The sequence below is a fragment of the Thalassophryne amazonica genome, unplaced genomic scaffold (genome assembly GCF_902500255.1).
Source record: "Thalassophryne amazonica unplaced genomic scaffold, fThaAma1.1, whole genome shotgun sequence".
Lineage (NCBI taxonomy): Eukaryota > Metazoa > Chordata > Actinopteri > Batrachoidiformes > Batrachoididae > Thalassophryne > Thalassophryne amazonica.
Window position 1 is genome coordinate 204,430 of NW_022986246.1, and position 13,903 is coordinate 218,332.

At 44.0% G+C, this 13,903-nt stretch overlaps 1 protein-coding gene across 1 annotated transcript in view; it reads right to left on the minus strand.

The window, feature by feature from the left end:
* Positions 1-13,903, minus strand: part of LOC117505783 — a 283,549-nt gene that overhangs the window by 15,017 nt on the left and 254,629 nt on the right. The window contains 7 exon segments of the mRNA XM_034165323.1: positions 2,324-2,437; positions 2,513-2,635; positions 2,638-2,705; positions 2,801-2,811; positions 3,002-3,106; positions 4,746-4,813; positions 4,815-4,880. Of these exon segments, the coding sequence (XP_034021214.1) occupies positions 2,324-2,437; positions 2,513-2,635; positions 2,638-2,705; positions 2,801-2,811; positions 3,002-3,106; positions 4,746-4,813; positions 4,815-4,880 (555 nt within the window).

Consider the following 13,903-nt stretch of genomic DNA (forward strand, 5'->3'; position numbering starts at 1 on the left):
CGTTAAAAACAGCTGATCCTCCGCGACGCGTCAACAACTAACACTATTTTCCACTCAATGCACCTAAAGTCTTTCTGAGGACCACATGATGTGAAATGCAATAAAACTTTCTTACCTATAAATCTGGTCCTGTTTTCTGCATAAATAAATGTTATCCATTCTTTGTGCTGAAACGCCAAAGCAGGGGCGAATCCAGATGGAATGGGGGCGTGGGGCAGGGATGTGCCCCCCACAACACCCCTAGATTAAAGGTCCAGTTTTGAAGCCGTTTTTTTACTACAACTACTAATATTTCTTAAAATAATAATAATTTCGACAAGTAAAATGTTTAGAGAGAATTTAAATGTTAGAAAAATGTTAGAATTTAATAGTTACATTTATAAACAATGTAGGTTTGAAATTGCAAGTTTTACTGTTACAGTGCTGTCAACAGTTAAATATGAGGTCAAGAAAGAGGTCTTTATTTTACTTTTATAAAAAAAGTATTTATTTTCATTGAAGTCAAGAAAGGGTGACTATAAAGTAACTTTTGGCAAAACAGGTATCATGTCATGTTGACGTGGGTTGTTGTCGGCAGCTGGGGAAAGTAACTAAAAAGTAACTAGTAATCTAACTTAGTTACTTTTACAATTGAGTAATCAGTAAAGTAACTAAGTTACTTTTTCAAGGAGTATCAGTAATCAGTAATTGGATTACTTTTGCAAAGTAACTGTGGCAACACTGCCCGTGACATTTTACAATATTGGAGAAGAGCCACTGTGAATCCTCTCAACTGCTGCTGTTGGTTGCCGAGGGGAGGTTTTCTGGAGCCGGGCTGTTTGAGAGAGCTCTCTCTGCTGTGTTCGAGCTGCGGGTAGCGGCAAATTTCCACCCAGATCTCGGGTTCAAATTGTCTGTTCTTTGAGCACAGATTTTCCAAAAAAGGAACTGAATTATTGCTGAGAATGTGTGCTAAAAAGTTAGTTGCTTCACAGTCCCGATGCTGTTAAACACTTGAAATGCCAGCTCAGTGTGCAGCCGAGGAGGACAGCGAATTTCTGTCCACTGAAGGGACAAAATCTCCATTAAAGTCCTGCGAGTGAGCATCGATGATGATACATTTAGAAATGTACGGTTCTACAAGTGAAAGGCTTCATGTTTCCAAAAAGTTTGAAGTTTCTACGGCACGAAACAGCAACACAGAAAGAAAAAGAGATAGAGCAAGAGAGAAAGCGAGTGAGAAAGAGAAAGCGAGTGAGAGTCAGACAGAGAGAGAGAGTAAGAGGGAGAGGGACAGACGGGGAGAGCGGAAAATAAAGAGGGACACAGAGAGAGAGACAGACAGGCAGAGAGAGGGAGAGGCTGTGGAGCATGACAGCGAGAACAACTTGGCTCAAGAGCAGCTTCTATCCCGAGGCTGTGGGACTGACCGGATCCAGGCCTGATTGATGACCACTTCAGACTTGCTGCTTGTTTGATTGCTGCTCTATTGAAGATGGATTGTACATTTGTAATTTTTTAAAATATATTTTATCATTCATATTTTTTAGTATTGTTTTTAGTATTATTTTAATAAATTTAATGTAACCTTTATTTAACCAGGTTAGTCCCATTGAGATTGAGACCTCTCTTGCAAGGAAACCCGGACAATTATAAAGTTTCCAGTCCATCTAACGTGTGTCTTTGGATGTGGGAGGAAGCCGGAGCACAAGGAGAGAACCCGTGCAAACACAGGGAGAACATGCAAACTCCACACAGAAAGCCCATGACCTTCTTGCTGTGAGGCAACAGTGCGAACCACAAAGCCAGCATGCTGCCCCATTGTCTATTTATGAGAACACACACACACACCACAACAACTACTTAGTCCAATTATGGGTCACGGGGACTGGATCCTATCCCAGCAGACGTAGAGTGTGAGGCGGGGTCCACCATGACAGGACCCCAGCCTCTCACAGTTTATGAGAATAACCTTGAATGATGCTTTAAAAAAAAAAAAAAACCCTCAGGGAAAAACAAAAACGTGATTTGCATTTTTTGCAAACATGACTTCGAAGCTCGGTCTCTCGACGTACATTATTACGTTTCCCCCCTCAGGGTGCACTGCCACATAACGTAAACAAGAATCACAATATATCCTCATATCAAATTACAATCCACACAGAAGTGCGCTTGTTTGTAACAACGACACACTGAATCAGTAACAAACGATCGAGGAGGTATCGTACGCCAAGATCAAAGACGAACACTGACGGAAACACTGCTTATTATTTAAAATGCTAAATAATGAAAGTCGTGACAATATTTTAACCAATCACACTCTGGACAGGCACTGCTGGTTTACCTCAGCAGCAGCTGGGTTCAAGGTGATCGCTACAGTAACCAGGTTGTTGTTGGAGCAGGTGGGCGGTCCCTGCTGGCTAGGCTCCGCCTTCACCTCCTGTTTCCACTGCAGAACCTGACGTGGTTAGAGCAGAGCACCATGGGTAAGTATCTGTTCAAAACCTGTGTCATGTTACATAATAATAACAACAATTGGTGGGCCACCTTTGCCCCATGCGCAGGGCATGATGGGTAACGGCGGTGATGGGGCAGGGGGACAGCGGTTCCACTTGATGAAAGAGAGGTCCGGGAACCTGCTGACGCTCCATATCAGCCACACGTCTCAGGAGACGAGGACGGGACATAGCTGTCCAGGGTGTGGGGATCCGAAGACTCCCGGGACCCTGATCAGACAAAATTAAACATGTGATAAAAGGAGGCGGAAGACTCACAAACATCACTTCAACATCACATGACCACCGAGAGCAGCTGATGTCACAAATAAACCACCTGAAGACACAACAAGTTGAACATGGCCTCATGAGTCCTGGATGTGGACTTGAGTCTGAAACGTGTGTGTCTTCAGGGCTTGGGGGGGGGGGGGCTCTGTTACCATGTGACCTCCTCACCAAAATGTGCACCTCGCTGCTGAGGGATCACCAGTCTGCGGACGAATCTGGACCATCACACAAAAACTGACCTCAGCTCTCCCTGGATGGTGTGGGGCGGAGTCGGCAGGGAGGCGGGGACATCGACCATCTCAGAGGTGTCAGGAGGCAGAAGCTCCTCCACTTTCTCCTTCAAACTGGACACAGTGTCCACTAAGAAAAAAATGTTCACAATAAGATGAGCCTGAAGACAAGACAATCAAGAACAAAGAACAAAATTAAAGAAAGAAGGCTGAAGAACAAAGAAACAGAAAACAAAAGCAAAGCGAACAAATTAAGAGAAGACAAAGAAAAAGAATCAGTGCGCAAGACCAAGCAAGCTGGTCAATGACGTAAAAATCATTCTCAGGTCCGCCTCACCACTACACAACCTCAGATCCTGGATAGCAAACACCCAGACAATCGGTCCAACGCCACCCTTCACTTCACTGCAAAAGAAAGCACGTATCCGCCTGACCAGGGTTTTGACTCTCTTAAAGTTCTTGGTCCAAGTTTTTATCAAATGTGCTTTGACTCATGGACCTTAGAGACAATCAGGTCTTCAGGTCAAGGTCTCTGATAAGACCCTCCAGATATGTCATGGCGAGCAGAACTCCAAACTCCATACACAAAGGCCACAGGTGGGAATCGATCCCACAACCTTCTGGCTGCGAGGTGACAGTGCGAACCACTTTAGTGGTTCGCACTGTCACCATTCATGAAGAAAAGCCTGAACTCCTGGATTTGTTTTTTGAGGAACATCTGATACTCGTTGGACTGAACTCTCTGTGATGTCACACAGCAGTAAACGATTTAACCGCCTGAACTCTCCATGATGTCATACAGCAGTATGTTTTGGAACGATCTTACCGCCTGAACTCTCCGTGATGTCATACAAGCAGTATGTTTTGGAACGATATTACCGCCTGAACTCTCCGTGATGTCATACAGCAGTATGTTTTCTAACGATCTTGCCAGCCTGAAACTCTCCGTGATGTCATACAGCAGTGTTTTTAACGATCCTGCCGCCTGAACTCTCCGTGATGTCATACAGCAGTATGTTTTGTAACGATCGTGCCGCCTGAAACTCTCCATGATGTCATACAGCAGTATGTTTTGTAACGATCTTGCGCTCCTGAACCTTCTCCCTGATGTCATACAGCAGTATGTTTTGTAACGATCTTGCCGACTGAACTATCCATGATGTCATACAGCAGTATGTTTTGTAACGATCTTAACACCTGAACTCTCCATGATGTCATACAGCAGTATTTTTTGTAACGATCTTAAACACTGAACTCGGTGATGTCATACAGCAGTATGTTTGTAACGATCTTAACACCTGAACTCTGTGATGTCATACAGCAGTATGTTTTGTAACGATCTTAACACCTGAACTCTGTGATGTCATACAGCAGTATGTTTTGTAACGATCTTACCACACTGAACTCTGTGATGTCATACAGCAGTATGTTTTGTAACGATCTTAACACCTGAACTCTCCATGATGTCATACAGCAGTAGTTTTGTAACGATCTTAACACCTGAACTCTCCATGATGTCATACAGCAGTATGTTTTTGTAACGATCTTAACACCTGAACTCTGTGATGTCATACAGCAGTATGTTTTGTAACGATCTTAACACCTGAACTCTGTGATGTCATACAGCAGTATGTTTTCTAACGGATCTTAACACCTGAGCTCTCCATGATGTCTACAGCAGTATGTTTCCAACGATCTTAACACCTGAACTCTCCATGATGTCATACAGCAGTATGTTTTATAACGATCTTACCACCTGGCTCGCTGCTGTCCAGTCCTGGTCAGCTCGTCCGCTGCGGTGAAGCCGTTGACCAGTTTCTGATCTGGTGACAGGAGGGGGAGTGGGGGCAGGGAGGCTGTGGTGTGGGGGGGTGCTGAGGTCATTCTGCTGAACACAAGCAACAACACAAAACATGTGGTCACATGACCAAACACAGGCACTCCCGCAGGCACCTGTGGGCACTCGGACCCACGGGCTCAGTGAGCCGGATGCTCCGGCAGTGAGACGACTGGAGGCGCCGGCACACTGTGTGTTCTCAGGATAAATCATCATCATCAGTGGGCTGTAAACTCAAACTTTACAACAGATGAAAAACTTACTTTTTCTAGTGTTAAACTGGTGTTTTTTTTTTAATGATTGTGTGCTTATTTTAGAATTTTCTCTACAATGGTTTAGTGTTTCATTATCTGACAAATCAAAGGCTTCATGTGAGACAAAAACTAAAACCTTCTGGACAAATTCAGTATGACAAAAAGGTCCAACTTTTATCATTTCTTTAAAGTCTTTTAATCACTAAATCCACTTTAAATCATTTGTTCTTTTTCTGTTGCTTATCTGGGTCACAGTGGCAGCAAACCAAGCAGCTCATCCCACACTTCCCTATCCTCATCCAAATCCTCTAACTCTTCCTGGGGTATCCCGAGGTGATCCCAAGCCAGCTGGGAAACATAATCCCTCCGGGGTGTCCTGGGTCTTCCCCAGGGTCTCGACCCAGTTGGGCGTGCCTGGAAGACCTCTCTCAGGAGGAAAATGAGGGGACATCATCACCATATGCTAGAACTACCTCAGCTGGCTCCATGTGATGTGAAGAAGCAGCAGCTCTACTCAGAGTCCCTCCCAGAGAGTGGAGTTAGTCACCATGTCCAGGAGTGTAATACCCGAAGAAGATCTGCCTCCTATCTGCCTCTTGTATCTGGGATCTTATTCTTTAGGTCATTATCCAAAGTTCATGACCATGGGTGAGGACAGGTGCATAAATCAACTAGAAAACTGAGTCTTACTTTCTGGCTCTGATCCCTCTTCACCACAGTGGACTGGTACATTGTCCAGAAAACACAGACGATGCCCCAACAGATCTATCGATCTCACGCTCCAATTTACCCCCACTTGTGAACAAGACCCCAAGATACTTAAACTCCTCCACTTGGGATATGTGATATGTGACATCATGTGATACAATCACATACCATCATGTGGGACCATCACAGACCATCATGTGGGACCATCACAGACCATCATGTGGGACCATCACAGACCATCATGTGGGACCATCACATACCATCATGTGGTGCCATCACAGACCATCATGTGGTGCCATCACAGACCATCATGTGATACCATCACAGACCATCATGTGGGACCATCACAGACCATCATGTGGGACCATCACAGACCATCATGTGATACCATCACATACCATCATGTGATACCATCACAGACCATCATGTGATACCATCACATACCATCATGTGGGACCATCACAGACCATCATGTGGGACCATCACATACCATCATGTGGTGCCATCACAGACCATCATGTGATACCATCACATACCATCATGTGGTGCCATCACAGACCATCATGTGATACCATCACATACCATCATGTGGGACCATCACAGACCATCATGTGGGACCATCACATACCATCATGTGGTGCCATCACAGACCATCATGTGATACCATCACAGACCATCATGTGATACAATCACATACCATCATGTGGGACCATCACAGACCATCATGTGGGACCATCACAGACCATCACATACCATCATTAAACATTAGGTCTCTCTCTTCTAAGTCCCTGTTGGTAAATGATATAATAATTGATCAACGTATTGATTTATTCTGCCTTACAGAAACCTGGTTACAGCAGGATGAATATGTTAGTTTAAATGAGTCAACACCCCCGAGTCACACTAACTGTCAGAATGCTCGTAGCACGGGCCGAGGAGGAGGATTAGCAGCAATCTTCCATTCCAGCTTATTAATTAATCAAAAACCCAGACAGAGCTTTAATTCATTTGAAAGCTTGTCTCTTAGTCTTGTCCATCCAAATTGGAAGTCCCAAAAACCAGTTTTATTTGTTATTATCTATCGTCCACCTGGTCGTTACTGTGAGTTTCTCTGTGAATTTTCAGACCTTTTGTCTGACTTAGTGCTTAGCTCAGATAAGATACTTATAGTGGGCGATTTAACATCCACACAGATGCTGAGAATGACAAGCCTCAACACTGCATTTAATCTATTATTAGACTCTATTGGCTTTGCTCAAAAAGTAAATGAGTCCACCCCCACTTTAATCATATCTTAGATCTTGTTCTGACTTATGGTATGGAAATAGAAGACCTTAACAGTATTCCCTGAAAAACTCCCCTTCTGTCTGATCATTTTTTAATAACATTTACATTTACCCTGATGGACTACCCTGCAGTGGGGAATAAGTTTCATTACACTAGAAGTCTTTCAGAAGCGCTGTAACTAGGTTAAGGACTATGATTCCTTCTTTATGTTCTCTAATGTCATATACCAAACACAAGAGCAGAGTAGCTACCTAAACTCTGTAAGGGAGTTAGAGTATCTCGTCAATAGTTTTACATCCTCATTGAAGACACTTTGGATGCTGTAGCTCCTCTGAAAAAGAGAGCTTTAAATCAGAAGTGTCTGACTCCGTGGTATAACTCACAAACTCGTAGCTTAAAGCAGATAACCCGTAAGTTGGAGAGGAAATGGCATCTCACTAATTTAGAAGATTCTTCACTTAGCCTGGAAAAAGAGTTTGTTGCTCTATAAAAAAGCCCTCCGTAAAGCTAGGACATCTTTCTACTCATCACTAATTGAAGAAAATAAGAACAACCCCAGGTGTTCTTTCACACTGTAGCCAGGGCTGACAAAGAGTCAGAGCTCTATTTGAGCTGAGTATTCCAATTAACTTTAACTAGTAATGACTTCATGCACTTTCTTTGCTAACAAATTTGACTATTAGAGAAAAAATTACTCATAACCATCCCAAAGATGTATCGTTATCTTTGGCTGCCTTTCAGTGATGCCGGTATTTGGTTAGACTCCTTCTCTCCGATTGTTCTGTCCTGAGTTATTTTCATTAGTTACTTCATCCAAACCATCAACATGTTTTAGACCCCATTCCTGCCAGGCTGCTCAAGGAAGTCCTCCCATTATTAATGCTTCAATCTTAATATGATCAACTTATCTTTGTTAGTTGGCTATGTACCACAGGCTTTTAAGGTGGCAGTAATTAAACCATTACTTAAAAGCCATCACTTGACCCAGCTATTTTAGCTAATTATAGGCCAATCTCCAACCTTCCTTTTCTCTCAAAGATTCTTGAGAGGTAGTTGTAAAACAGCTAACTGATCACCTGCAGAGGAATGGTCTATTGAAGAGGTTCAGTCAGGTTTTAGAATTCATCATAGTACAGAAACAGCATTAGTGAAGGTTACAAATGATCTTCTTATGGCGTTCGGACGTGGGACTTATCTCTGTGCTTGTTCTGTTGGACCTCAGTGCTGCTTTTGATACTGTTGACCATAAAATTTATTACAGAGATTAGAGTATGTCATAGGTATAAAGGCACTGCGCTGCGGTGTCTGAATCATATTTGTCTAATAGATTACAGTTTGTTCATGTAAATGGGGAATCTTCTTCACAGACTAAAGTTAATTATGGAGTTCCACAAGGTTCTGTGCTAGGACCAATTTTATTCACTTTATACATGCTTCCCTTAGGCAGTATTATTAGACGGTATTGCTTAAATTTTCATTGTTACGCAGATGATACCCAGCTTTATCTATCCATGAAGCCAGAGGACACACACCAATTAGCTAAACTGCAGGATTGTCTTACAGACATAAAGACATGGATGACCTCTAATTTCCTGCTTTTAAACTCAGATAAAACTGAAGTTATTGTACTTGGCCCCACAAATCTTAGAAGCATGGTGTCTAACCAGATCTTGGATGACTCTGGATGGCATTTCCCTGACCTCTAGTAATACTGTGAGAAATCTTGGAGTCATTTTTGATCAGGATATGTCATTCAAAGCGCATATTAAACAAATATGTAGGACTGCCTTTTTGCATTTATGCAATATCTCCAAAATCAGAAAGGTCTTGTCTCAGAGTGATGCTGAAAAACTAATTCATGCATTTATTTCCTCTAGGCTGGACTATTGTAATTCTTTATTATCAGGTTGTCCTAAAAATTCCCTAAAAAGCCTTCAGTTAATTCAAAATGCTGCAGCTAGAGTACTGACGGGGACTAGCAGGAGAGAGCATATCTCACCCATATTGGCCTCTCTTCATTGGCTTCCTGTTAATTCTAGAATAGAATTTAAAATTCTTCTTCTTACTTATAAGGTTTTGAATAATCAGGTCCCATCTTATCTTAGGGACCTCGTAGTACCATATCACCCTAATAGAGCGCTTCGCTCTCAGACTGCAGGCTTACTTGTAGTTCCTAGGGTTTGTAAGAGTAGAATGGGAGGCAGAGCCTTTAGCTTTCAGGCTCCTCTCCTGTGGAACCAGCTCCCAATTCAGATCAGGGAGACAGACACCCTCTCTACTTTTAAGATTAGGCTTAAAACTTTCCTTTTCGCTAAGGCTTATAGTTAGGGCTGGATCAGGTGACCCTGGACTATCCCTTGGTTATGCTGCTTTAGACGTAGACTGTGGGGGGGTTCCCATGATGCACTGTTTCTTTCTCTTTTTGCTCTGTATGCATCACTCCTGCATTTAATCATTGGTGATCGATCTCTGCTCCCCTCCACAGCATGTCTTTTTCCTGGTTCTCTCCCTCAGCCCCAACCAGTCTCAGCAGAAGACTGCCCCTCCCTGAGCCTGGTTCTGCTGGAGGTTTCTTCCTGTTAAAAGGGAGTTTTTCCTTCCCACTGTAGCCAAGTGCTTGCTCACAGGGGGTCGTTTTGACCGTTGGGGTTTTTCATAATTGTTGTGTGGCCTTGCCTTGCAATATGGAGCGCCTTGGGGCGACTGTTTGTTGTGATTTGGCGCTATATAAAGAAAGAGTTGATTGATTGATCATGTGATACCATCACAGACCATCATGTGGTGCCATCACAGACCATCATGTGGTGCCATCACAGACCACCATGTGGTGCCATCACAGACCACCATGTGGTGCCATCACAGACCACCATGTGGGACCACCACAGACCATCATGTGGGACCACCACAGACCATCATGTGGGACCATCACAGACCATCATGTGGTGCCATCACAGACCACCATGTGGTGCCATCACAGACCATCATGTGGGACCATCACAGACCATCATGTGGGACCATCACAAACATCATGTGGGACCATCACAAACATCATGTGGGACCATCACAAACATCATGTGGGACCATCACAGACCATCATGTGGTGCCATCACAGACCATCATGTGGTGCCATCACAGACCACCATGTGGTGCCAACACAGACCATCATGTGATACCATCACAGACCATCATGTGGGACCATCACAGACCATCATGTGGTGCCATCACAGACCATCATGTGGTGCCATCACAGACCACCATGTGATGCCATCACAGACCATCATGTGGAACCATCACAGACCATCATGTGGGACCATCACAAACCATCATGTGATACCATCACAGACCATCATGTGGGAACATCACAGACCATCATGTGGGACCATCACAGACCATCATGTGGTGCCATCACAGACCACCATGTGGTGCCATCACAGACCACCATGTGGTGCCATCACAGACCATCATGTGATACCATCACAGACCATCATGTGATACCATCACAGACCATCATGTGGGACCATCACAGACCATCATGTGGTGCCATCACAGACCATCATGTGGTGCCATCACAGACCATCATGTGGTGCCATCACAGACCATCATGTGGTGCCATCACAGACCATCATGTGGTGCCATCACAGACCATCATGCGATACCATCACAGACCATCATGTGGGACCATCACAGACCATCATGTGAAGAATCTCTGTCAGTGGATGCAGGGAATCCTGCTGTGCTGGTTCTGTTGGACCTCACAGCAGCCTTTGATACTGTGGATCACACAGTACTTGTTTCCCGGTTGGAACATTTTATTGGCATTCATGGTACTGCACTTGAGTGGTTTAGATCATATTTGGCTGAAAGGAGCTTTTCTGTCATGATTGGGGACCTTTCCTCATCAACTGCTCCTCTGTGCTGTGGAGTGCCGCAGGGATCTGTCCTTGGGCCGATTCTATTTTCTTTGTACATTCTGCCATTGGGGTCAATTATAACCCAGCACAACCTGTCCTTTCATTGTTATGCAGATGATCTGCAAATCTATCTGCCTGTGAGGACTAATGGGAGTGATGCTTTGTCATCATTATTTAATTGTATTCGTGATGTAAAGCAGTGGCTGTCCCGAAACTTCCTTTACCTGAATGATGGTAAAACTGAGATCATGGTGTTTGAGCGCACTGGCATACCAAATGTGGTAACACCAAATTTTGGTGCTTTGGCTAACTATGTAAAACCAGCTGTCAAGAATTTGGGAGTGATATTTGACAGCTGTTTGAGGTTCGATCAACAGATAAATTCTGTTGTCAAAGCTAGTTTTTTCCAACTTCGCCTCTTGACTAAAATAAAGCACTTTCTCAGTAGACGTGATCTTGAGACGGCCATTCATGCTTTCATCAGCTCCAGACTTGATTATTGTAATGCACTTTATGCGGGCATTAATCAGTCGTCTCTTGCGCGTCTCCAGTTGGTGCAGAATGTTGCTGCTCGTCTTCTGACAAACACTTCTAGACGTGAGCATATTGCGCCCGTCCTGTACTCACTCCACTGGCTTCCAGTTTGTTTTAGAATTGATTTAAAAATTTTAATGTTTGTTTTTAAAGCTATTTATGGCCTTGCACCTCCCTACTTGTCTGAAATTTTAACTTTGCGCACCTACAGTAGGACATTAAGGGCGTCTGGCCAGCTTTACTTAGATGTTCCAAGGTCAAGATATAAACGCTGGGGTGATCATGCTTTCGCGGTAGCTGGCCCCAGACTGTGGAATGAGCTACCTCTTGAGTTACGTACTATTCCTGACCGAGCACTTTTTAAATCCAAGTTAAAGACTTATTTATTTAAACTGGCTTTTAACACTTAGTGGGGAGGTGACATGTTCTGTTATTTTTATTTTCTTTTTTTTATGTGTTGTTTTAAAATTTTATTTTATATGTGTTTTATGTTGTAAATTTCTGTTTTAATGTTAAGCACTTTGGACACCAGTCGGTGCTGTAAAGCGCTTTATAAATAAATGTTGATTGATTGATTGATTGATCATGTGGGACCATCACAGACCATCATGTGGGACCATCACAGACCATCATGTGGGACCATCACAGACCATCATGTGGGACCATCACAGACCATCATGTGATACCATCACAGACCACCATGTGGTGCCACCACAGACCACCATGTGGGACCATCACAGACCATCATGTGGGACCATCACAGACCATCATGTGGGACCATCACAGACCATCATGTGGGACCATCACAGACCATCATGTGGTGCCACCACAGACCATCATGTGGTGCCATCACATACCATCATGTGGTGCCATCACATACCATCATGTGTAACATCACAGACCATGTGGTGCCATCACATACCACCATGTCGTACCATCACAAACTATCATGTGGTACCATCACAAACCATCATGTGGTACCATCACAGACATGTGGTACCATCACAAACCATCATGTGGTACCATCACAGACCATCATGTGGTACCATCATAGACCAGGTCAAAACAGCAGTTGCAGCCCAAAATGTTCAATGTTACCTCTCTTGTTCAGTACATAACAAGGCTTGAAAAAACACTGGTTCATTAAGATTGGGGGGGTGCGGGGGGTACACGTGGGGCCAATACAGCCTGCGGCCCGTAATGATTTTCCGGTCAGGCTGGGATTTGAACTGATGATCCTGTGGTCTCAAGCCCAACACTTAACCAATAGACCATCACCTCCCCTAAAAAAAATTGTGAAATCTGAGGAAAATTTGCAAGGAGTCTTGGGGGGAGGGGGGCAGCCCCCCTGGAGTTGGGGTTTAGGGCCTTGTGGGGCCTCAGAAACCAAATTAATTTGGTATCTAATGGATACATTTTTCAGCATCTCCTGGAAGGAAAAAGTCTCAAAAGAAGTGCATATTTAATGAGCCTGTATTCACCCCTTTCATTTGAACCGTCAATGATCATGTTGAAATAACAGAATATGACATGGAAGTAGGACCTGGAATGATTTTCCTTTTAATTGTAAACAAGGTAATACGAGGTCTGTTACAAAAGTATCCGACCTTTTTATTTTTTGTCAATAACTATATGGATTTGAATCACGTGCACTTGCATCAGCCAAGCTTGAACCTTCGTACGCATGCGTGAGTTTTTTCACGCCTGTCGGTTGCGTCATTCGCCTGTGAGCAGGCTTTGAGTGAGCAGCGGTCCTCCCCCACTCGTCAGATTTTAATTTTGAGGAAAATGTCTGAACGGCTGGAGCAGCGCTGCATCAAATTTTTCCAGAAACCCGTGAGAGACAGCCAGGTGGACACCATTCGGAAAATTCAGATGGCTTTCAGTGAAGATCTTATGGGCATCACAGAGATTAAGGATTATTACAACCGGATTAAAGATGGCCCACAGCGGCTGAGGGCGCACCGCGCTCCGAGCGGTGATCGACAGGCTAAAATGACCAGATCATTTCCAAACTGAATGCTGTGTTGATCCAGGACGTCGTCTGACTACCAAAGAAATGGAAGAAAAGGTGGACATCAGCACTTTTCCGGCACATTCCACTGTTAAAGGAGATTTTGTCATGAAAACAGGAGCGGAGGAATTCGCCACGGAGCCGCTAATGGTGCGGAACAAAAGCACCTCAATTTTGGTCTCACAGAACATGTTGTGACATGCTCAGCTCTTCGACAATTTCTCGGATACTCACTCGACTGAAAAGCCACCCAAAGCCGTCTGAATCTTCCGAATGGTGTAAGAGCTGGGCATGTCCCGTGAGACTTCCAACACGGAGGTGGTTTTTGTTCTGCGCCATTACGCGGCTCCGTCCCGACATGCGAAT